Source organism: Mytilus edulis, chromosome 9 (genome assembly GCF_963676685.1).
Source record: "Mytilus edulis chromosome 9, xbMytEdul2.2, whole genome shotgun sequence".
Taxonomy (NCBI): domain Eukaryota; kingdom Metazoa; phylum Mollusca; class Bivalvia; order Mytilida; family Mytilidae; genus Mytilus; species Mytilus edulis.
The window spans coordinates 81,731,239-81,758,511 of record NC_092352.1 but is presented as its reverse complement, the minus strand read 5'-3'; the positions used below and the strand labels follow the sequence as shown (position 1 = coordinate 81,758,511).

Genomic DNA, 27,273 nt, shown 5'->3' with positions numbered 1-27,273 from the left:
GAACTCATAGACGGAAGTAAAATATAAAATATTTTTCATAACAAAGGCTTAACAAAATCAATAATTAGATAACAACAAGGATAATAAAATACGAATGCATTGCTTTGAAACTACTCAATAAATGCATTATCCAGTAACAAAAGGCAGCATGTTTGGTTGCACTTTAATTAGAGCTTCTTTACTACTATAGTATTGAATGATTTATAAATCTTGTTATTCGCTGTTCGAAACCTTCTGTTTGAAGAAAAAAAAATACAAAGTGTGCACCAAAATTTGTATGTGGCTTATTACAACTGAATACTCGTTATGCTGCTTTGTTTATGTGAACGAACTTGATATAACCAATTATAATCCACTAGAATTGAAGTGTACTTGATTAACACTGAACTTTAAGTCAGAAATAACCGAGGTTTTAGTTAGATAATTTCTATCTTTGCGTCAAACATGATAAACGGCCAATGGTATAGTTAGGTTTTTTTGGTCTTCACGCAAGACCAAAGTAAAATTCAAGGGTATATAGCAAGGTTATTAATTGATTTCGATGTTGTCGAAATATCACTATACAAGGTACCATATTGAAATGGATAATCTAGATGCTTATTTCGAATTTTTCATACTTTTTTTCGTAAAAGACCCGTAGAAAGTAAAAAATAATACAGTTATTCTCTCGTTCATTTGAATTCTAGCGTTATGTTAAGTCAGCTTTTGTGGACTTCACCTTTTCTAGAAATTTCCTTGGAATTCAGCATTTTTGTTATACCTATTTGTTCTAATGCTACATGTAAAATTGCCATTTGTGGTCAAATATGTCACTTTCTACATGTATACGGTCAAGGACATTTTAGAATTATGATGCCTGAATTGTATCCTTCAATTCATTCATCAATAAAACAATCATACCTTTGAATGAATGAAACAATTTTATTATTTTTGCAATTTCAGTGGCAAATAATGTATGACAATGTTTCCATATACGTAACGGTTGGAACAATATTCATGCATAATAAATAAGCTTATCATTTAGCGTAGTTAACCATACTGAATCGTACTGAATCGTAATTTGTACTCAACTATTCATGGGTTTTACTGAAAACGATGAATTAAATTCTACTTTTATCGCTTTCATCAATACTAAATAATATAATTAATGACTAGGAAATGGTTTTCCATTTATTGAAAGAGTATATCCATGATAGCAAATGTCTTTCAAACCTTAAAACTACCATTATTTTACTTTTCCCTATATATTCCTAGTTGTAAAATCTTATCATAGGTTTCAGGATTGAAATAGGCTTTTAAATACCTACAGTTTCTGTTAGTTCTCTTGAACATTATTTTGTGTCTTTATTCATATGTTTTATTCATCGTGGCATTCTGATAAGTCAAGCGATTTTCGACTGTTTTGTTTTTGCAGTTTTTTCTTATGTCAATCTTTGCATGGTTTGAAGAAGGGTTAGTTGCTAAAATATATGTTTAACTCCATCATAAGGAGGTCTAGGGGATGATGTTTAGTGGTTATCGTACGACGTTGTCATAAATCTTGCCGAAGGTTTTCTTGTTCCAATTGTTTTATGTTTCGTCATGTCCGGTCTTATGAAGCGGACTCGAATAATTTGGAAATTAGTTCGTTGATGAAAACTGTACAATGACATACACTGATTTAGAATGAAATCGTAAATGTTTAAGTACACATTTGTATTAGGGGCCATCTGCACCATGCGGGATTTTCGCGCTCTATTGAGGACCCATTGGTGGCCTTCAGCTGTTTTCTGCTCTTTATTCGGAATGTTGTCTCTTTGACAAATTCCCTATTTCCATTGTCATCAAATTGATAAATTTCGCTGCTCTGATTTTGTATAGCAATACAAATCGCTGTTCTATCTCATCATTTTTTTGTTTAATTGCAAAACCTAATAGTTATGCTGATAAATGATAACATGGATAATACCGCTATGTAAATTAGACACAAGAAAAGGCTCGGCCATTTTTGACTTTGAAATATAAATCACGAAGTATTGTATATCAAATTAAAGAAAGCCTCCCATCTGTTTGCGTAACATTAGTGTACATATATCAGGAATCATATAAGTATGTCTTTCATTTGGTTCATATTTTATATAACGAAATCTTAACAGAATACAATATTCATAAAGTTGACTTATGTTTGCGAAGTAATTCAAATAGATATATTGTACAAATATGGAAATGTGGAAGAATTCATTTTGGTAATGCGGCTACTATTAACAAAATACAAAATTAATGACAATCGGAAAACAACTTTTGTTTAACGTAAGGCATTCAATCATGAGTATACCATATTACAAATAGTAAGTTATAAAAAGCCTGGGCATGAAAAATGAAAAATAATAAATAAGTGAAAATCAATGGCCTCGCTTAATTATGATAAACAGAAATTAAAGATGAATATGTCAGACAATATAAACCATTTAATTACAGGTTACAAGTCTTAACAAAAGAAGAACTGTTCCAAACCAGGGGAAAATGTCTGGTATAAGTAATTATAATAGCCTTGAAGGAAATAATTAGTACCCACTAGAGTTAAGAGTAATACAAAAATATAATATGTATTCTAAAAAATTCTAACAATTAACTCCTCTTGAATAATCACACACAATTGTTTCTTAAGGTCAAGTAAACATTTTCTTGCATCATGTCGCGTGAGTTTCGTTTCAAATTGAATTTGGCCTCGGTGTGGGATTTATACCATTACTATTGTAACTATTCAAGAAAGTGTTTATTTAATTACTTTGTCTGCGAAATATTATTTTTGATTATCTTGTGATCGAACTATGTAGCTACTAATATGTGTGACAATGTCACGCGATGTTACATTGATTAACGAAACCAAACCAATATCAGTATCCTTACTAATTGTAAAACATATAATATTCGGCTGTTATTGTGAGGTACTTATGGTCACTATCTCTTCACGAGTTTCAGAAATTATACATTGCCTTTCAAATATTTGACCTCGATGATGACATTTCCAAAACGCGCTTCGGAAGCATTATATCGATAATGTGATTTTTTTCATATATTGAGTTCATTTTTGAAACTCTGCTTTTTGTTTCATCAAATAATTACATTAGATGTATGTTTCATTATAATACGTTATTCTGATTGGCTAACTGCACATCACATGTTATTCCGTAAGCAATTGTATTAGACAATAACATTTATCATTCATGATGACACGAGGTCCCACAATAAAGTGCACAGGTGAATTAAATAAAACATGATAAAAATCGTGTTTTCATTATCCTAGCTAAAAAATGTAATTATAAGTATTGAATGCTTCTTTTTGTAACTTTATAGGGCTGTAAAAGCGTTGACCGTGCGTACATTTTTAGAATGAAGCGTTTCCGCGCTTCATACAAAATGTACTTCGGTCAACGCTTTTACACCCCAATAAATTTACAAAAAGAAGCATTCAATTCTTAAATACATGTATGTACAAATAATTATTTGAACTTTCTTTCACAAATCCATTATTAAAACATAATTTAAAATTACAGGATAAGTATGTCATCTGTACTTAATTGAGACTCCAAGACATTGTGAAATTCAATAATTAAAAGAAAATAACAATAGTACTAGTCTAAGAAATGTCAAGTACTAGAAGTGTACAACACGATTTCAACACTGTAAAAGTGAAATAAAAAATAAATATCGATTACTTATTGGACCTTAATAGTACTATACAATTACAGTACACATTGGGTACTCCACATATATATTACAAATGTAGTACAGTAAAATTATTGTACTGAAAAAGTACAATTATTGTGTAGTACTTAGTACATTATTAATGCACATGTTCAGTCTTTCAAAATTACAGTACTGGAAAAGTACATATTAAGTTTAGGAGTGTTGTTGTGAATTGTTGATTTCAGTAAGAATTTGTGATAAGAACATGTATATATATTCTATAAACTGGGGTAAACAAGGGTAAACACGTTTGAGTAAATTTCATATCAACACAAAATATAATTTGTTATGGCTCAATATTGGTGTTAAAAGCCTGGACAAAACGAGATAGTACATTTAGCATTGGGAAAATGTAAAGCGTTTAATTTGAAAGGTCAAGGTTGTGCCCACACACTTTCTCAGATTTTTACTTAAAAGAATAATGTATGACTGTTTTCAAGAACAATCGTGTCATTATGAATTTTGTAACATTTCAATTTATATAAAAGGCGTATTTATATAGTTTTTCGTACATAAATGACAGTGCATCATAAGCCTCTAAAGGCTGGTTAGTATAAGTATACATATTAATTGACTGCTTATGTTTAAAATTGTAATATATTGTATTTGATGTATATGTATCAAGTTGTACTTTAAAATAAAAAAAAATATCTAACTATCTAGTTATAGTATAACAAATAAGAAGGTTCTTTCCGCATGATGTGGTTTCGTACTAAGATGACTTGGCATTTTCAACTTTTTTTTTATATCTGTCATAATCTGAAAAAAACTCATCAAAGATGAAAGTCGTTGAATAGAATCCCATACAGAGATACGTACATAGAATAAAACATTGAAATTAATTATGATATTGTATTCCCACATATTATTTTTTATCACTGTATGAAAACAAAATCACCATTTGTTTGTATAGAAAACTTAATTGTAAAGCTTTTTAACCGATTCATAAGACTCTGAAAGAAAATACAATACGCCCACTTAAATACATTGTCCATATCTTTTTGTGGTTCTTCTTCTTCATTGATTTTGTCATAATTTACAAATGTTGTGATTTATGTTGCTGGTGCTTATTACAAGCTATATTTCACAACCAATTGAATCTGTATGAAAACTAGGTTGCTGTCTTTGAAGTTTTCTAAACTACATTGTAGTAAGGGATGTCTTTATAACATCAGAACAGAGGAAGTGGGAAGGCGTGCATTAAACACTTAGATCTAGTAGAAATGTACAGGTTCGAATGTTATCATGGAAGAACAAACAAATAAGCTAAACTGAACCCAAGTCAGGTCCCTTATGGTATAGTTGACTTAATTTTCAAAATGTTTTTCGTTGTTTGGGGGATCAAAAATGAAAGATGTTTGATTTTATCTGTTTAATTTTTTCACAACATTTTTATACATTGGTTGATTTATAGCTTGACATATTGTATAAGGAAACCTGTCTATAATTGTTGAGAATACATAATGCCATATATGTCTCTTTCGTTGATAAGGTGCTGTTTCTTGACGTATATCATGCATTCCCCTATTGTCATATTTAAATAAACTAATACAGGAAGATAAAATTTGCTGCAAGTAATTTAAATTTATGTCCTGGAATACTTTCTTGACTAGCAAGGCATGACTATCAATTATATATAAGTTTGATAACTATATATAAACCCTGTTTCAAATTCCAGCTTGATTACCTCCAAGCAGATTATCTGTTCACCATACTTACATAAGCTTGCATTTTGGGTGAGAAAGTACATTATCTTCTAGCAAAAATTAATTTTCAAAACAAGATATTAGTAAAACATATAGTATTTGGATACAAAATATCAGAAAGATAAATTAGAACTGTAATAGATGTATTGACATGCTCTTTGCGTTAAAGAATTTCAAATATTGCAACAACTAAAAGGTACGTAGAGTGCATTTCCGTGAAGTAAAATGTTGCCCCTATCAAATAAAAAATTCAAGTGGTACTCCAAAATGTCCATCCTTCATCCCGGTGGATACCTTGCAGAAACCACAAAGAATTTTATTTGTTTATTTGCTTTGCAAGGAATTTGCATGCCATATTTACTACTGGGATTTAATCAAGCAAAAATCAACCAAACCATCTTTGTATAACCACGATAACAACTGGTATAAACAAACATATTCTTATGACGAGATCATTGCTCCCATCTTATATTAATAAGAGAAAATTTGAAATATCAGATATATGTTTGGTTAAATGCAGTTTAAATGACTAAGCACATATATACAAGACAAAATATACTACTATGCAGTTAACTGTCAACCGTCAATGAAATGTATTTTTAACATTTAAAGAATGTTATTTGACAGGTTTTGAATTATTCTGTATTAAGGGGCCAAAACGTGGTCATATCATATCTCACTCCTTTCTGATAATCTTCACACGAAACAGGTCTTTGATTAGGTCTTATTGAAGCATGTGATATATGCTAACCCGAAGGAATTTGCATATAAAACTCCTCATGATTTATCATAACTACCTTATGAGGAAAAATTGTTTTCACTTTATTACTCGCAATATTGAAAATTTGATATGAATATTATTTCAAAATACTAGTACTTTACTGAATGAAACTCGGGTTTTTTCTTAATTTGTCAATCAATCAACTAAAAAGACAGGCGAGAAAAAAGAACTTCATCCTTTAATTGGAATTTTAAGAATTGTATTATATATATCTAAATCACCATGGGACAGTGAGTTTGCAATTCAATGTTATGTTATCGAGTGGTCGTTTCGTTATTGTGTCCTATTTCAGCAGTTTGGTTCACAGGCGAAAGACTCGTCGTTTCAGAATCTAAATAAATTCATTCTGGGAAATATTTTCAGAAGTGTACACCAAAACAGAATGTGTGGTTTAAAACGTCCTAGACAATGCAAATTCAACTAATGACGTGACGTTATTTTCATTTTTGGATACTAACAATTGATTAATTCGTAATCCTTAGTTTCTGAAACGGCGAATTACAGTCTCATTTCTATCATATTCTGTGTGTCTTTGTAGATTGTCACATGCTCATCACTTGACATCGCATATTTTTTCTTTTAAATTACCCTTTTACATGTAATGGCCAGCATCTTGTCTGGTAAAAATGTACTTATACATATATCCATTTAATTTGCATCCAACTTAGTCCTTGTTTCATCAATGAAATAAATAAAAACGAAGTACTCATTTTATATACAAATATATATCTAGTACTTGTATATGTAACCCAAATGGATAAGTTATAGGAAACGATGCTAGTCCGTCAGAAGGGGAAGATAAGTGAATGACCCGTGTTAAGAGAGAGCCATATCTCTTGCACGTTAAAGACACCCTTGTTGATTTCGAAAAAGAGCAGGCTAATGCCGCTACAAGGCAGCACTCTCACTCGCAAAGTGGAACGGGATTATTATAAGTTGCAAAACTTGTTTCCCAATCCCCTATAAATAAATATGTTTAAACTAAGTTATCAATACTTAACGTTATTTATGTATTTACTCTGTTGTAAATCAGAAAAAAAATCATCAATATTGCTAGATTTGATGGATTTCTCATCATGTATTAAACATGGCATTAGTTTATAAAAATGTTTTTGTTAATTTGAAGTGGCGAGCATAACCAACCTCGGTTTCATAAATCAGTTACCATTACTCCTCTGAATAATGGATGGCAAGGTAATAAACGACATAAAAACAATATGACAATATCCAAAAGTATAATTATGTTGTGTATTTAAAGCTGCTTTAATCTCAGTATGACTCATGGTTGATATTGATAACAGCTAGAGAAACAATTTGCAAAATTGAATTTACAGTGGTGGCAAAATTATAATGAATAAAAGAGATGTTGAGTAACGGTAAACGATGCAGCATTCCGTCACAAAAATTATCAAGAAACACTATATTAATTTAGCATAACACAATTATCTTCTTTGTATACAGAGGTTTCTGAATAGTAACAAGTCGGATCGGAGTAGGAGTAACGTGTAGCATCAAGTCGGATCGGAGTAGAGTAACGAATAGCATCAAGTCGGATCGGAGTAAGAGTAACGAATAGCATCAAGTCGGATCGGAGTAAGAGTAACGAATAGCATCAAGTCGGATCGGAGTAAGAGTAACGAATAGCATCAAGTCGGATCGGAGTAAGAGTAACGAATAGCATCAAGTCGGATCGGAGTAAGAGTAACGAATAGCATCAAGTCGGATCGATCAAGTCGGATCGGAGTAAGAGTAACGAATAGCATCAAGTCGGATCGGAGTAAGAGTAACGAATAGTATCAAGTCGGATCGGAGTAGGAGTAACGAATAGCATCAAGTCGGATCGGAGTAAGAGTAACGAATAGCATCAAGTCGGATCGGAGTAAGAGTAACGAATAGCATCAAGTCGGATCGGAGTAAGAGTAACGAATAGCATCAAGTCGGATCGGAGTAAGAGTAACGAATAGCATCAAGTCGAATCGGAGTAAGAGTAACGAATAGCATCAAGTCGATAGCATCAAGTCGGATCGGAGTAAGAGTAACGAATAGCATCAAGTCGGATCGGAGTAAGAGTAACGAATAGCATCAAGTCGGATCGGAGTAAGAGTAACGAATAGCATCAAGTCGGATCGATCAAGTCGGATCGGAGTAAGAGTAACGAATAGCATCAAGTCGGATCGGAGTAGGAGTAACGAATAGCATCAAGTCGGATCGGAGTAAGAGTAACGAATATTATCAAGTCGGATCGGAGTAAGAGTAACGAATAGCATCAAGTCGGATCGGAGTAAGAGTAACGTGTCTTACTTTGACTGTTTCCTTGTTCTAAATTAAAAATAGAACATTGAAAATCCGGCTCAGCATGACGATCTAGTGATAAGCATGGTATAGATTCATATCACATTATTATGTTTTCGTCATGTATATATGTATTTGATTTTACATCGGACGTAAAACAGCCATCTATCCATCCATCTATCCACCCATCTATCCATCCATCTATCCATCCATCTATCCATCCATCTATCCATCCATCCATCCATCTATCCATCCATCTATCCATCCATCGTCACCAACTGTATACAGAAATCAACAAGGAAATAACAACACTAAGTCTTTAACCCCGCCGCATTTTTGCGCCTGTCCCAAGTCAGGAGCCTCTGGCCTTTGTTAGTCTTGTATTATTTTAATTTTAGTTTCTTGTGTACAATTTGGAAATTAGTATGGCGTTCATTATCACTGGACTAGTATATATTTGTTTAGGGGCCAGCTGAAGGACGCCTCCGGGTGCGGGAATTTCTCGCTACATTGAAGACCTGTTGGTGACCCTCTGCTGTTGTTTTTTATTTGGGCAAGTTGTTGTCTCTTTGACACATTCCCCATTTCCATTCTCAATTTTATTTCTTTCCAACTTTTTTCTTTCCATCTTTTATAAAAGCAATACAATTATTGTTCTTCTTGTACATACATGAAATGTTTGCCACTGGACGTTTAGCAACAAATACTAAATCTTTTTATTCATAGCCATCAACTGTTCGTAATTAACGTCTTTTAGAAAGATGCGTCAGTTTACCCCTTTTCTGTTGTTTAGACCGTTGTTTGTCTTTCCTTTTTTTTCCTGCTTGTTATTTCGTTGTGTTAAATGTATAATATCGGTTTTTCGTCGATTTATATTTTTTTATTGTCCCTATGTTATCTTCTACTTTTATTTTTCCGGTATGTTTTCATCTATCAAAAGTACTTATTGCTAATATAACAAATAAAATTGAGAATGGCATAGGGGAATGTGTCAAAGAGACAACAACCCGACCAAAAAGCATTTTTAATACCAGCATGCGAAGAGATAGAGGCCCCGTTCAATCTGAATAACCTACTAGTGCAACTAAATGGATTTATGATGACATTTAATAGCGGACTATACGGTATAGGTATTACTCATCTCATGGTGATGTATAACTGCTTAAATCCTCTTCATTAGGACATAATTGTTTGGTATTCGTCTAAATTATAATCATAGCACAACTCCTTATCATTTTTTCCAATATCTTTCCCTGTTTTTACAGATTTTGTTTACTTTTCATGTTTTTGCCATGTCTGGTGCACGTACTGTTAATTCTTCGACATTTGATTTTTGTTATTCCTCTAGGTATATCTAATTTTTCCTACCGATTTTGCTACTGAATAAAAGTAATTGGTATGCATATATAATGCATTCAATTGTACTCGTTTACACTCGATAGATCATGTAGAAAATCATTACTTGAATAGAAAACTGATAAATGGGCTACTGCTGCTGAAAAAGGAATTAATAAACTCTGTTTTTCTCATTAATAGTTTAATTACCTGGGTGACGAACGGTTCTAAAGCCGAGACATTTATTTCTGGGTTGAAGTTTTTTGTGCATATCTATCAGTCTCTGTAGCAGTTAATAATAATTCACCTTTATTAATGGACTAAAGTTTATATTTTTTGTTTTAAAAGATCACGACATATGTTAACGGATTTGTGATGTAGTTCTTAAAATCAAATTAATACTCGGGGAATCAACTGACATTTATTTCAATTGAAAACAGCAACTGTTAGTAAATAAAAAGGCAATTTGGAACAAATCAGAAATCATTTCTATCAACAAGAAGATGATGAACTCACCAAAACAATTCAATTTGCGTCTATACAGAGATTTTATTTCATTAGAATCGTAATCATTATGTGTTTTTCAATTTCTATGCTTTGGTTACAGTATCAGTAAGCGTTGACAGGGAACAAGATGTCTGTCACATACAGTATGGGCTCATTAAGATTTCACAGCTTGTAAGAAGGAACCAGTTAATAACATGAAATGAACATATGCTCTGTAGCATTTAGTTTGACTGTGATCACCTGTTGCGTCAAGAATTGATGAAATAACAAAAAAAATCCATAGGTGGAAATTGACAACGGATAAATCTGTATTAAAGGCAGAATATTTATGTATAATCAAATGGGGTTTGTCTACTCTGATGTTGACCATGCGGATGAAGTTTTTTATAAGGTAAATAACAGATTATTTTATTTTGTTTATCCTTTTTTTTTTATCTATATATATATATATATCAGCTTATTTTTTTTTCTAGATAATCAACCGCGAGTTATTTCATGTGGATTTTCTAAAGTTGGATGGTCTCGATACTATGTTATTTAACTTACAGGTGTAACTTTCAAAATAAAAACATAATTATGTTCATTGTAGTATGTCCCAACGATTTAAGCATCGTTTTTGTTTTGTCGTATAATGTCTATAATACTCGAGTAAAATGTTGAAGATTTGTAATGAGACAGTCCAAACATCAAGCATATATGTTCTTTACCGTGATTGTAATTTCATCTAGAACATTTAAAAACACAAGTGTAAATGAATAAAAAGTGACATTGCATGATTATGTATCAATGAGACCTCATACTCTAAAACACAATTAATCCATATATTGAAGACACATATAGGACAGCACGTGGTCTACAGCACGGGACAAGTATCTGTAAATACCATGCAGATAGTTACAAACCGAATATAATCAAAAGAGGTTTAAGATATTTTTTAAAGAGACAAACACAGTGGTTTTCATTTGTTGCTGTGTTACATATTTGTTTTTCGTTCATTTTTTTGTACATTGATTAGGCCGTTATAGTTTTCTTATTTGAACTGTTTTACATTTGTCATTTTGGGGCCTTTTATATCTGACTATGCGGTATGGGTATTTTTTTTTATTGTTGAAGGACGTACGGTGGCCTATAGTTGTTAATATATGCGTCATTTGGACTCTTGTGGATATTTGTTTCATTGACAATCATACCACATCTTCTTTTTTTATAATAAACAAATTCACTTAAATATTAACAAATGAAAATCACTAATGTGGTTTGACGCGTTTACTTTTTTTTCTAACTTCTCACATGTATGAATCTGTTGACGACTATATGAGTAGTCTTCCGTTTTCAATACTTTTAAATAACAAGTAGTTGAGCAACAACATAAACAAAGGGGCTGAACTGTAAACTCAGATAAAAATATTAACCCCACTGTGATTAAACCTTTAATTTGATATTGGTAAATTTTTAAAGTACGCCAAAATCAATGGTACGAGAAACGTACAATAAATAATTGTATTTACATGAGGTGGGGTGGGGGTTGTTAACTTTAACCAATGAGGTTATATGACCTCCTTGCTTAAACAAAATTTGGGTCCCAAGCTGTGATTCTTGACTCTTTATTATTTTTTAAGATTAAGACTAAGACCGCTAGTATCATATCGATTGTATAAAGGAATGTAGTCCTCTCGTAGTAAAACTCAAATCAGATTCTATACTACGCGACTTTGGCATCAACAGGTGTGAATTATAACTGCAATTTTCAACATGATAGTAGACCAGTAAATTGTTACCAATTCGGAGCACCACGATTTTGACAGGCTTCGTGCTGCTCAATAATTTTGTAGATTTCCGTGTCGGAATTGTGAACTTTTCTTTTTTTTGTGTTTTTTTTTGTGCATGTGTGGTCTGTTTTTCTTCGACTCTGAGACTGTCCCCGGTCTCTTTTTCCGATTTTTATATTAAATTGTCAATATATTTTTAGATCGTATCGTAATACCCTCTCCGACAAAAAAAAATGAAAAGAAAGACGGGACCATCGCCTATAATTAAGTTTTATATACTATTATGTTACTAACTTCTATGTCATTTGGTCTGCGTGTGAGAGTTGTCTCATTTGCAATCATACCATATCTCCATATTTTTATATAAAAAATCTGCTAAGTTTGCTGTAATAGGTCTGTGAAAGTACAACTACGTGATGTTTTGTTCATTTTGCAAAACGTACTAAAGAGATTAAAATGTGTTTTTGGTTTGAATAAGAAACCGCAGTAAATCTCATTTAGCTGTCTCTACTGGTTTTATTTTAATTATTTTTCTTAAAAAAACTACCAACCATGTATATCAGTTTTGAGTAACGAGCAGTTCATTGCTTTAAGCACCAATAATCAACAAGACTGGGGAGTTCAGCAGGTATATGATTTCAATTACTGCAAGTTACGGCAAGCAGAATGATTAAACTGTACATTGGCCTATCTTGTTATGTAATAATTATTTATCATAGAAGTTTCAAACGATTCAGTAGTTTTGATTATCAGATGCATTTCAAACTTAAATATATTTTATCTCCCGATAAAATTATACATGAGTGAATTAATGTGCTCTCCGTGAAAACGTTAAAAATAATGCAACTAGAAAAACAAACGAAATGCTACATTTAAAACGTATCATCAAAAATGTAATAATAAGAACCTATGCTTCTATTGCAACTATGATTGCGATTTAAAAGTGCTGACCAAATGCTTTAAGCACATTATATATGGAGCGCGATTCATACAAAATGCGCTTTTGTCATCGCTTCGTACAAGCTCTTCTATCAACGCTTCAACACACATTAACATTATAAAAAGAAAAGTTTAATTCTCAAATAAAGAATAAAAAGATAAATAAAAGCCCCAAAAATGTCTGCTTTTTCTTATATATTTTTGTAAAAAACTTCAAGTTATATACCAGAATCTTATCGAGAGAAAATTGTCTTTTCCCATATAACCTTCCAAATTAAAACTGGAAATCAAATACAGTTTTTTTTATCAGGTAGCCTTTTATATAGGCTAAGCCTTATAGCCGAGGACCAACTCTGGGTGCGGGATTTTCTCGCTGCGTTGAATACTCATTAGTGACCTTCAACTGTTATCTGCTCTTTTGTCGGGTTGTTGTCTCTTTGATACGTTCCCCATTTCCATTCTTAACTTTATTTTATAAACAGCATGTTGTGAAAAATATAATGGTTTAGTTCAAGCCCCTCAACAAAAACCGCCAAAGTCTTAAAAAATAGGAAAAATACTTATACGTTTACAACTGATCAATGCATTTCACGCTGCCTGATAATAATTGTTATAATCACAAGCATTACTAGGGATAATACCTAATAGTTACTATAAAACCATGATGTAGATGACGAACAACGGTAGATACGATAACTATTAGATACCAATAAAAGTGACCAACGATTTAATGGGCTCGCTGACAAGCTGTTAACGAATATATATAACTTGTTCCCAATATAGACAGTTTGCCTTATAATCAAACTCTGTCTGTTTTCCTCGCAAAATTACAATTTACTCTGGTTAACAGATAGGCACCGCAATTGTTCTTTGTATCGATTGTGTTCTCTGTGGAACAGTATAACAATTGGTGTAAATGTGTCCTTCACGTATAAATAAACAACTGCATTTCTATTGAATATATGGTCCGAGTACACAGTTATTTCGTAGTGCATTTCTTTTAGACAATAAATGAAAATTTAAAAAAACCCACCTGCGCTTTCTCAATAATATTTTTACAGTGTGTTGTACTACTTTTGGGACAAATTATATCAAAATTATAGAAAACTTCATCAGCTCTAACTCAAAATATGGACAATCTTATGTTAAGGGGGTCTTGAAATCTTTTGACAGCTTCCGAAGTGCTAATTTTTTACCTTTTTCAGCTGGACCTAATCACTACTTTACATTAATATTTATGACCCAACTTTTTTTACAGTGTCATTTCACCCCCCAACTTGCTATATGAGGCATAAAACATGGAGAAATAAATTTGGAAGGGGTATAACAAAAATTGGCAAGTAACACACTGTCCACACTAAGGACTATATTCGTTAACTGTGTACTCGGACCATATAAGTGTGATTTGTACAACATGAAAACTACGTAAAGAGATTGTGCAGATGTTTTTGTATTTTCTATATTTCGAATAAGAACAAATACTGTTAGATAAGGTTTAATATCACCCTACCAGTAGATATGAATATCAATTATATGGTCATTTTATAAACTGTTTGCAAAATACTATGGATTTTCTTATACAAGACATGGATTACCTTAGTCGTATTTGGCACAACGTTTTGGATTTTATGGTCCTCAATGCTCTTCAACTTTATATTTTTTTTACTTTCTAACTATTTTGATCTGAGCGTCACTGATGAGTCTTATAAAAACGAAACGCGGGTCTGGCGTAGCAAATTATAAGCCTGGTACCGTTGATAACCAATGCCTCCCCGTTAAATATCAAGCTTTAAGTACAAAAAGCATAACTCCATTATTTCTTAGCTCTGACTGTGTTCAAAAATTAGCAATATATATGCACCAATGACCAAATGGCTATGGATGTTAGCAACTCTAGGTCACCGTACAACCGCCAATAATGAGCAAAACCATAGATACATTTGAAGTCATTTATTAATATATATTTTCGATTTTCTTGAAATATCTTAAAACCTATAAATCAGTTCCCTCTTAGTTGTATGAAAAATAGACGAAGGAAGCCGTAAAATATTGTTTACTCACTTAGGATTTTTTTGTTCAATTCGTTGTCAATTTGTCAATATCTATAAGACGTTTGGATTGTGTGTATAGATGGCTTCTTTCTTTCTGATAATGACAAATCACTGCAGCTCTATCTCAGCACGTATTAGATAAAAAGATGATAATTTTCCGTGTCTTTCTTAATTTTCTTCTTGTCAATTGTGAATGAGGTTTCATTTATCTCTTGCGTCTGACAATTACTGTTTGTTTGAAATTCCATTTATCATCAGCTAATATTTTCTGCCTTGTTTTATGGTTTCCGATCTTTAGATGATTTTTCCATGCGTCAAATCTACTCTGTTTATTGGACATGACTATGCATTGTGTGAAATGTTTAACGTTGATCTTCTACAAAAAGATGCTTTATAGTTGGCTTGAGTTGAGTATGCAGTATTGGCTTTGTTCATTGTTAAAGACCGTACGTTAACCTATTATTGTTAATTTCTGTGTCATTTGTTCTCAAGTAAAGAGTTGCTTCATTGGCAATCATACCACTTTTCTTTTTTTTATATTTGACGGTTGGAACGAACTTACAATTGTTTTATGTTCCATATAATCGTAATAGCTATTCAAGTGTTCACTTAAATTATAAATCATGGGTTTTCAAATTTTATTGTTTCTTTTTAGCTTTTAATTTTGCTTATTCATTTTATCTATTCATTTTAGCTATTCATTTTATCTATTCATTTTAGCTATTCATTTTATCTATTCATTTTAGCTATTCAATTTGCTTATTCATTTTAGCTATTCATTTTATCTATTTATTTTATCTATTCATTTTAGCTATTCATTTCATCTATTCATTTCATCTATTCATTTTATCTATTCATTTTATCTATTATAATTCATTTTAGCTTTTCATTTTATCGATTCATTTTATTTATTCATTTTAAGTTCTTTTCGTTCTCTTTATACATGTACTAACGGAGGTAAAACAGATATAAAGACCATTGTCTGCGTTCGTCTGTGAAAACGAAATTGCAAAGCATGTTTATTTCATAACGCCATTTTACCCTTAATAAAGGCATATTTTAAAAAAAATGGCATGTTATAGAGCTCATATATTTTGCATAAAGCGCGAAAGCTTATGCGTGTTAAAATTAGGTGCTACGTCGGTCTATTGTTTTCAAAGGTGCTATATTTGGAAAACTATACTTTTTTGCAGCAACGTACATGTATTCGTTTTATTTTGCATAAATATAAGCACACAATCAGGACACCAGCCCCAAATTTTTACGAAATAATTATTGGATATATTTTCGATCCAAAAAACTCAATGCATTTTCTTAAAGATACATTTTTGTACTCTTTGTATTGAAATGACAGAACAAAGTTTCATTACAAGTTTATACAAAAATAAACATACAATGTATTTGTAAAGTTTCGATACATGCATGCCTTTTCTATCTATAAGATGTTGCAGAAGATGGAATATATATTTTCGTGATTTTTGCTCGTATAGTTCTCCTTGATATTCTTAAGTTTCCAATTGAAAACAAAAATAAGATTACGTGTTCGAATTTTTTTTTGAATCATAACTTTTTCTGTGATTTTAGCTACATACCAGAGACAATTTTAAACTAGTGTCATAACAGGGCAATTATGTGTAGTTACCGTAGCATATTAAGCAATAATATCTAGTAGCATATTGTGACAGACATGTAAATACATATAGAGAAATATAATACCTAGAATGACCTTGCAATATGCAATGATCCTACATGTAAAGTAATTATTTACAATATCGTATACGGTTGTGTGTTACATGTATGCAACAAATAAAAGCGATAAACAGCCATATTGATGCCCGATTGCTCTTGCATTTGTTTTATTCACAAGTTTCTCTTTAAATTTTTTTTTAAATGTATGAATCTCGTTAAAGATTTTATTATGGATAATATCAGCGTTTTTTGGTAGTAAAAGTGCTTGAAAAAAACTCTCTTGAAACGCCAACTCTCTTCGTTTACTGTCTAATTGGCATGAACCTCACATCTACTTTAGTATAATTATTCATTGGCGTGAACTTTGCATCTATATACTATGAGTATTCACTATTGATACTCTCACAAAATTCCGCAACAAACAAAGCGCTATAAACTGTGAATAAAATGTCTGACAATGAAAACGATTACATCACGCACATACGGGCATCACTGGAGATCCACATGACAGTTTTGCTCATTCAATCAAATTTATACACTTGTCATTCAAAACTGCGACAACACTGCAACAACCTACCACATTTGTAACTGACAGTTTGTCTCTGGAGACCGTTCTAAGAGTTAAAGTTATTGATCAGTTCTGTCTAGACGAGGATTGATTGTTTATATCCCGTCATTTTCAATTGTTATTTAGGCGTTTTCTTGCCAGTGATGTATAAAAAAAAATGAAAATGCACTTTGGAGTGAAAATCTATTTTAAATGTAAGAATTCTCTTTTCTTATCATTTAATTACAGATACCAACATTATCAGGCTCTTCGTAATTATGTAATATAAATATCACTTTGTCAATCAAGTATTGTGTTTTTATAAAAAAAAATCGTAGTCTAATTTCAAAGGAATCACTACTTAATTGTCATGATAAACTCGATGCAATTTAGAATTTAACTTGTATTAGTTTGTAAAATTTGCTTTCATCTGGTACTCAAGACTACGTTTTAAGCTTACTAATTCATAGATTACTATGCCAGGCACTGCTTGACTGGTGTTAGTCAATTATTGGTTCGTCTGTTTGTAACAATTCCAAATGGTTTTTTTTTTTGTTAAAGTCAATCAACGCACAAAAGCTTCATTAAGAAGAACTAAAGTTATGTAAAGAAACTTAGCCACAGAAACGGCAATCAGTTCTACTTGAGATTTTATTTGCAATTTATTGTGTTAGCTGAATGAGATTGACATGTAAATTGCATGTCCTAAAATCAATTGTTTTACAATTAATGTGATGAAAGGAAGGGACACACACTTCCTGTCAGACTTACAGGATTGTAAGCAGTAGTCTTTCTTTTTAATATACCTTTAATAGAAATCTCAGGAAAGTAAAACTTGTTATGTGGAAGAATAGATAGTAAAATTGAGAACGGAAATGAGGAATATGTCAAAGAGACAACAACCCGACCAAAGAGACACATAAGCAGAAGTCCACCAATGGTTCTTCAAAGCAATACATGCAGCAGTATTCACTGAATAAAGTTGTCATGGTACTAGTTCAGCGAAAATGGACACCACACTAAACTCCAAAACACACTAATGAACCAAAATTTAAAAAAAACATACAAGACTAACAAAGGCCAGAGGCTCCTGACTTGAGACAGGTGCAAAATGCGGCGGGATTAAATATGTTTTGTATGATCTCAACCCTCCGTTTAAATACAATATCAAATCACTTTTGTTTGGCAACGATTTAGTCCAGAAGAAAATACACATGTTTAAGCAAGTTCAAATAAAATATGTTTAAACTAATTCTCGTAAACAACTAGAATAAGTGATAAACGCCATATGTATTCAAAAACGAGAACGCAGTAAAATCCTTGCATTTGAAAATGGCCTTGCCAATTTTAACTCAGACTTGCATTTATAATGATTCTTTTTTTAAATTACGACAGGAACCTCGCTACGTTCATTGTGACCTTGACAAAATTTAAGTTAGGAATACACTTTATTTAAAGGAAACAACAAAAATAATAAGTCGATTATGGCATGTTCATATTTCAGTGAGACTCATCATATATCAAACATACTTATAGATTATCGTTGAGATGACCAATGATAATCTGTTTATCGCTATTTTACCTATGACGACGATGTCAGTTTCTTGTCAATTTCCTTAGCAACGCCACGTGCCTCCTTCGTTTCTAGCGATAATTTTCCATCTCAAGCGAGTAGCATGATATGAAAAATTATCACAAAAAAATATCAAAGGAAAAAAGCACAAAATAGCGATAAGTGTAGTTATAGACTGATTGTCAGCTTTTATAAATAATAATTGTCAGTTAACAAGACCAAGGAATTCTATATCTAAATATACACTGATTCCTTGATAAGACGGAGAAATCTATTATAAGGCTAGTGCTCTTTCTTGGCAATGGTCAAAGGCCGATTCTATATACATATACATGCTTGTCAATAACAGATTCCCTCCTAACCTCAACTTTTGAAAAATATCATTCTGCATTGACAATACAATATTTTAATGTAAATTATTTTAATCCCTTCGGCTAGCATCCTTAAAGATGTATCTACTAGTTATTAGATGAAAATGGATTACCATCATGCAGGCAATTCTATACTATATAGTATAGGACTTTCTATCATACTATATAGTATAGGACTTTCTATCATACTATATAGTATAGGACTTTCTATCATACTATATAGTATAGGACTTTCTATCATACTATATAGTATAGGACTTTCTATCATACTATATAGTATAGAAAGTCCCTGCATCATGGCTTCCCTCGATAGTAATATTACTATTCGTTAAAAATATAATAAAATAACATATTACATGATTGAATACATTGTAATGTTATATCAGGTCCCATATTATATGTTTCGATTCTAATATTCTAAATAGATTGAATTGTTGTTCATTCAGGTTACCATATTATAAAAAGACTTACAAAAGTTATGATGAGACAGTCTTCTTCTTCTTCTTCTTCTTCTTTAGGTTTTCAGTAGTCCTTCAATGATCTGAAGATTATTTACTGTTTGCGCGCGCAGCGTGGCCTATATATATATTTACAAAAACAAAGACAAAAATATATGGAAATAAATTTGAGGTGCGTAATTTAACTTTTTTTTAAAAAGGTGATTAAAACTATGTACATAGGCTAATAATGAGTTAGATGAATTTGTGGAGAACAGCTGGTGTGAGCTGTTCTCTAAAAGTGTCGACTGTGGCGACAGCGACTGTTTGCATTGGTAATAAGTTCCACTGAGTTATGGTATATGGAAAAAATGAATATTTATATGTATCTTTTTTGGTTGAAATGTGTCTAAAAGTATAATTATGGTTTTTGCGGGTTCTACTGTCTGATGGTATGAGAATAGCAGATGGTATAGCTACGATTTGATGTACTATTTTGTAGAACATTATTAATCTTGTGCGTGTTCTTCTTTCCTGTAGAGTTGGCCAGTTTAGGGTGTTTATCATATCTGTCGGGCTACTGATGTTATGGTATCTGTTACAGACATATCTGGCAGCTCGCCTTTGGACCATCTCGATTTTGGAGGTTTGTTCAGCTGTGTGAGGGTCCCACACTGAACATGAATATTCCAGTTTTGGACGGACTAGTGCAAGATATGCCTGAGTTTTGATGTTCTGACATGATGTTTTTAAGTTTCTTTTTAAGAAGCCCAGAGATTTGTTGCCATTAGCTATGATGTTGTCTGTATGTTTTGACCATTTTAGGTTCGATTGAAGTGTAATGCCCAGATATTTAGCTGAAGAGACAAGTTCCAGTTTGTGATCGTGGAGGATATAGTCATGTTTGAATGGGTTTTTCTTCTGTGAGACTGTAAGGACTGTGCATTTGTCTGGATGGAAAGCCATCAACCAGTCTTGCTCCCACCTAGCAGCTGCATCTAAATCTAACTGGAGTGCATCACAGTCACTTTGAGATTTGATGGTTTTGTAGATGATACTGTCGTCGGCAAACAGTCTTAGCTTACTGGATGATAGGTATTCTGGTAGGTCGTTGATATATACCAAGAATAATACTGGGCCCAGGACTGTGCCTTGAGGGACACCTGAGGTGACTGGAGCCAGGTCAGATGACTCTCCATCCAGGACAACTGTTTGTGTTCTGTCATTTAAAAATGCAGCGACCCAGTTGAGTGTTTCTTTTTGAATACCATAATATTTAAGTTTGTATAGAAGTCTTTTATGAGGGACTTTGTCAAATGCTTTGGCAAAGTCCATTATAATTAAGTCTATTTGTGTGTTATTGTTGTTATTTGCTGCAAGCTCTTGTATGAATGAAATGAGTTGAGTTTCACATGATCGTGACTGACGGAAGCCATGCTGGAGGTCATACAGTATACTGTTCTTTTCAAGGTGGTTGATGATGTGTTTGGTGATGATATGCTCCATAAGTTTACAGGAAATACATGTTAATGATATTGGGCGGTAATTTTCTGGCTTGTATTTTCCCCTTTTTTTAAATGCTGGTGCTACGTTGGCGTGTTTCCAGTCTGTTGGTGTTATGCCAGTTTCAAATGATGTTTTGAAGATTAGTGTAAGAATTGGAGCTGTTTGATCTTTGAGTTCTTTTAATATTCTACCACTGATGTTGTCTGGGCCAGTTGCCTTATGAGGGTTTATGTTGTGTAGTAGTTTTTTGACACCGGGTAAAGATATTTCAAGTGGTGTTATCACAGGGTGTGAGCTAGGACCTTTGTCTGGAATGGTGTTATTTGATTCAGTTGTAAACACTGATTGGAACTGTGTGTTGAGGATGTCTGCCTTTTGCTTTGTGTCTGCTATTAACTGTCCTTCTTTTTTCAAGGGAGCTACACCGGTGTTATCTGTGCGCAGTGATTTTATGAAGGAAAACAGTTTTTTAGGTTTTGACTGATTGTTACATGGTTGGTCCGGTTCATTTATTGGTAAATCCAATATCATTTTTTCAATGTAACCCCAATATGCTAACCTTTGTTCTTTTTGTACTTGTTTTTTCAGATGTTTGTACTTGTCTGCATACTTGTTTCATTTTATAATATAATTTATTTTTTCTATTTATCATTTTCCTAAGGTTGTTATGAATCCAAGGTAGTCTGTTTTTGTATGTTAGGAACTTGTGTGGGATGTTGTTTTCCACTGATTGTGTTTTAAATGTGTTCCACATATCATTTACATTTGTTTTGTCCTGTAGGTTTTGTAGATCATTGTATGTTTTTTCTAGATCTAACTTTATGTTATCCCAGTTAGCTTTATTGTATTTTAGTATTTTTCTGGGTTTTTCTCTCACCCTGCGTAACCAGATGTCAGATTCTACATAGACAATGTCGTGGTCACAAAGGCCTATTGGTGGTAGTGTACTGACTTTGTTAATGTTAGAAGGATTATTGACAAGTACTAAGTCCAGGATTCTTTCTTTACGTGTTGGTATGTTAACTATTTGGTGTAAATTATGATCATAAAGAAGTTCTAAAAGTGAATTATGTTGTTCTTGATCTGGTTTCCCTGATATTACTTCAGGGACAGACCAGTCAATGTGGCCTAGGTTGAAATCGCCACCTACTAATATGTTACTGTTTGAAGTTTGATTTATTCTACTTAACGATAAGTCTAATTGTTTTATGGAGTTCCCATCATCTGATGGTGGCCTATAATAACTTCCAACTAGCAGGTTTTTTGCACCCGATATGTTTATTTGTGCCCAAATGATTTCACAGTCAGTTTTTAGTTCTTGGATTTCTGTGCTAATAAATTCTTTAGTGACTGCAAGTAATACCCCACCATAGCTTTGGTTGTTTTTACTTGGTGGCCTATCAGTTCTATAGATGTTATAAAGATCTGTTGGGAAGTATTCGAACGAGGATGAGTTTTTGTCAAGCCAAGTTTCAGTACCAAGGATGATATCTGGTTTTGCAGAGTCTATCAATTGCAGAAGTTCTGTTTTTTTTTTATTTCGGATGGACTGGAAATTAATGTTAAGAACTCTAATAGGTTTTCTGTTTTTATTTGTAGTACGCTGTTTCTTTTTATTTTTACATTGTTTAGGTATCGGTGATGATGTGGCTTTTGGAGCACCTGGGCTCCCTAATACTGAGTTGTCATTCAATGTGTCATATAGATTTGATGTTTCAATAGTCGAGTGGTTAGGCAGCAACCATTTGATTTTCTGGGGGGGGGGGCTATGGTTTTTTTTGGAAAAAAAAGTTTGTTTCCAGTTTTTGGAGAAAAAAATAATTTGTTTTTGATTCTGAGAAAAAAAAATTGTTTGTTTCACCCTCAGCTGCCACTATATGTTATTCTAAAATTGAAAGAAAAAAATTGTTTTCGACTTGTCGCGAAAAAAATAGATTGTTTATCGCCGCAGGCGAAAAAAAAAGTTTGTACAGAAAAAAAAACCATAGCCCCCCCCCAGAAAATCAAATGGTTGCTGCCTTAAACAGACTAGTTGAGAAGTTGGGCATACCACATTGTATGCATTCCCAGCTGATGTTACTGGCATTCATACAGCCATAGTGTTGAGGTGACATTCCTTGACAATCGATGTGATACCAAACATCACAACTGTCACAACAAATTGCTTTGTGTTTCCATGTAACAGCCTTTTGACATGTTCCACAAGGCCACCTAGGACCTGGGTTTGTTTCTGTGTCAAAGGCATTTGCAATTAGCAAGATAAATAGGTATGACTGTACATGTTGCGGAGCTTTTGATTTTAATGCTTGCAACATCTGGACTGAATTTTGCTTACCCCAGCTACTTTTCTGGAGTGCAAATACACTTATGATGGGATAATGGTTAGATGGAATTTGTAATAGTATGTTGTAAGCAAGTGGTCTTGTATGTGGTGTTATGTTGCATATTGTCTTAGCACCAAGAATATTAAATAGTGAGAATAAGACAGGTACATGTAGTACAATAATACAGTATTTTAGTACCATGGTTGATCGTGTATGGCACACTGACGACTGTGTTCGTATACTATAGATTTATGTTTTACAACGATTAAATACCTGTGTCTTACTCTATACAGTCTTAGAAAAGCTAATGATTGTTTCTAATAGATTGAATGCATTTTTGCACTGTATTATCTCAATCTGAGGCTACTAGTAGTCTCTACTTAAAGTCTCGGTCTCAATATTTCCTTAACAGCACACGTTCTTAAAATTTAATGTACTTCGCAGTACGTTACAAACTTGAAGTTGCGTTGGGGAAACAGACGTAGTTGATTTAAAGATTCCCGCGTTTTATAGACAGGGGAAATAACTGCTTTGTTTTTGTTCATCGTGGACGTCACCAAAGTTCAACATGGCAAAGCAAAATTGCTTCTATTGTACGTAGGAATAACTCCTGATAAATTATTATGGGGAAAGAAAGAAACGGTTCATTAACTGAGACAAATGGCAATACCCGTAGAGAACCGAAACGTCAAGGATCAACAGAGCTTTATGATATGGCAACGAAGGTAACACTCCTGACTCGTAGTCCAAAATAAGTATGACGTCTGGCAAAGCTATTTTAATATTTTTCTGGGAGGAAGGCGTCCCAGAAAAAAAATTAAAATAGCCTTGCCAGACGTCATAATTATTTGGACTATCCTGACCCCACTGACACTCACAGTCGCACGTTTTTTTTAGAAATAAGACTGTTGGAGGCATCTGAAAATCCTTATATAGGCCTATCTTTGTTTTGGGTTTGAACCACTAACAAATAAAGAAGGTTAGAAAAAAAAAGGCGAATATTGGAGGAAGGGGAATAGGTGCTGGGGAAGTTGAACGGGAGGCAACACTTTATTTGTCTCCCCTTTTTTTTGCCCAAAAATTGATTTGAAATTAAATATGATAACACATAAAAAAAAAGTGTAAGATACTTTTAAAGATCAGATCAATTCAAAATTTTTATCATGATATTAATATCCTCTTCAGTCTATGACATTCATTGACATTGTAACTATTTAGATTTCACTAATCATTGCTAGAAATTCATACATTTGTACAACTGACCTTATTCATGTACTTGTTATATATTAAATACCTGTAATTTTATTAAAATTAGGTCAAGCATGTCAACTTTCCAAAGTACATTGAACATAACACTCAGAGGCAGATTTAAAGGGTTTTAAAGGGGGCCCAGCCCCCCTTTTTGTGCAAAAAATTTGGTTGGTTGTATAAGGAATCATTGAAGCATGACTGGAGCAGGCCCCTCTTACACATGTTACAATGTCGTAGGTAGTCAGTTTCTGTATCCGTCAATGACAATCTAGTCACAACATACAAATGTTCAACATTTTTATTTACAGTGGAGTCCCCGGTGTCCGCGCGGCCGGTGATAACGCTCATTAGCTGATTTCGTTATATCAACACTGTAACGCAAATAAAATTGTTCTTGTTATTGTGTTAGCATTGCAAAGGATAAAAAAGAATAAAATTCATAAGTTCCAGATTGAAATAATAACTGCAATCCCTAGATTTACAATATATTTGGCCAATGTCCGTTAAAAAAATACAGCATCAGATAAAATTTGTTTTTTACTTAAGTAAAATTTTTATCAGATTGAAATAATTTTTGCTCTGCATCCTTGGCAGTGTGCTTGGTTTGAATTTAGCTACCTTTCGTAGCAGCAAATCTTTCCTCTATTCAAAATAAGCTATTTTTGGAAGGCATGTGCGTAATCACCGGACATTGGAGGAACTCTCAGAACAGGGGTTTCCCCACTTTTAGACACACAATACATAAAATCTTGAGGGTTAAACCCTACAAACTAATAATTTTATGAAATAAAAGTATGTTATAAAATTGAGAAAGGAAATGGTGAATATGTCAAAGCGACAACCACCCGACCATAGAGCAAACAACAGCCGAAGGCAACCAATGGGTCTTCAATGTAGCGAGAATAATGAATGTATTCACACAATATTATCCAATTATTGGTTTTATCAGTTGAATGAAGTGAATTAGTCATAAGTCTTAGGTATTTTAGTTGATGCTCTAGATTTAAATTCACCTTTGAGATGGGCACTTTTGCATTTTAGCAATCTTGACACAAGCACATACACCATATACACTGCAGTGTTCTCCCCAGATATTTCACATAAAGCAATTAGCATCCTGGTAAAAAAGGAAATTTGAAATACATGTACCATCATGTTTCTAAAAACATGAAAAATAAGAGCATCACATCCATAACACAATCTATAAGAAAATCAGTTTAGGTAGCATTTGACCACATTCATGACATTACCTGGCATGATTCTAAAAGTTTCTGGGGAGAACACTGAATTACATTTTTATCATTTTTAGTCCTGATGGAATATGATATAATTTACAAAATCGATGGATTTCAATAATTTGAATACTATAAATGATAAATCACATGTATTCCACTAAGTTAAAAAAAATTGTCTAAACAAAAATGTTCCAACATCGAAATACGGCATTAATTTAACTTGTCACGATCTAAACAAAATATGAAAAATTAATTGCCAGTCTTGAGTCATTGTAAGTGGTATATCCCATATAAGGTGAGAAAAATTTTGTACCTACAAATGTACATATAATGTACTTGCATTATCTTGTGAGATATATACATGTACATACAATATATGTACATTTATTACGGTATATGAGTTTTTGACCATTTCAAACCTGTTTTATATTTGAATTGTTTCTAAATACCATCATACCATAATGTCCATAATGACCATAATTAGACTTTTCCTGTAAAATGTTTATTAAAACACCTAAAATGTCTAAAATTTCATTTAAATTACCATAAATTGGTCAAATTATCACTGAAATTGAAGATTACATGTACATGTACATGTTCATGAATTAGAGAAGATATATACAGCAGTGGTCAATATCATTTGACCAGCATGGATGAAGTAGTTGGTTCTGGGACGGTAAATAAACTCATCATAGATACTCCTTATCTTGTAAATATGCTAACCAGGTCAAACATTTTTAATTCATCTCTCATTTTCAATTTTGTTCACATAAAATGACATATATAATTTTATTACATGTACATGAGTTAATTACCAATTAATTTTCTGCAGTTAAATCTGTTTGTTACTCATGTTTAGACAAAAAATAGTTATTTGAACATTTTAATTACAATCATGACAATACAAATTAGCTACATGAATTTTTTTAAGATGTGTGGAAAAAATTGACGATAATGCTCAGAATTCAATATACATGTTTAACAGTACATGTTTATAGTCTTTTAGTGCATGCAATTAATCTTGCACTGAAATAATTAACTGACCATCTTTGAAAGAAATAATGAGAACTTTGAAATACCGTTTGACCTACATGATACATGTAGGTTCATATACATGTAGCAAATGTGTAGTGTTGAAACTTCTAATAAGACCCACAATTACAAACATGCATATTGGATTGTATTGACTTGGAGCTAGGACATTTACTATGTACAATTCAAGGTTTTATAG

The 27,273-nt window shown here is 32.6% G+C and overlaps 1 protein-coding gene across 7 annotated transcripts in view; it reads left to right on the top strand.

Moving 5' to 3' along the window:
* The window catches only part of LOC139489175 (ras-related protein Rab-26-like), a 108,535-nt gene that overhangs the window by 54,685 nt on the left and 26,577 nt on the right, over nucleotides 1–27,273 (top strand). For 2 of the 7 annotated variants that reach the window (XM_071275341.1, XM_071275342.1), the window contains exon 1: nucleotides 24,080–24,281. The exons of 3 other annotated variants lie outside the window; for them this stretch is intronic. In XM_071275341.1, coding sequence (XP_071131442.1) covers nucleotides 24,180–24,281 — 102 coding nt within the window. In that variant the 5' untranslated portion in view covers nucleotides 24,080–24,179. Of the gene's footprint in view, nucleotides 1–10,458; nucleotides 10,742–24,079; nucleotides 24,282–27,273 lie in introns of those variants that run through there. 2 more of the 7 variants (XM_071275346.1, XM_071275345.1) reach the window with 2 other exon arrangements.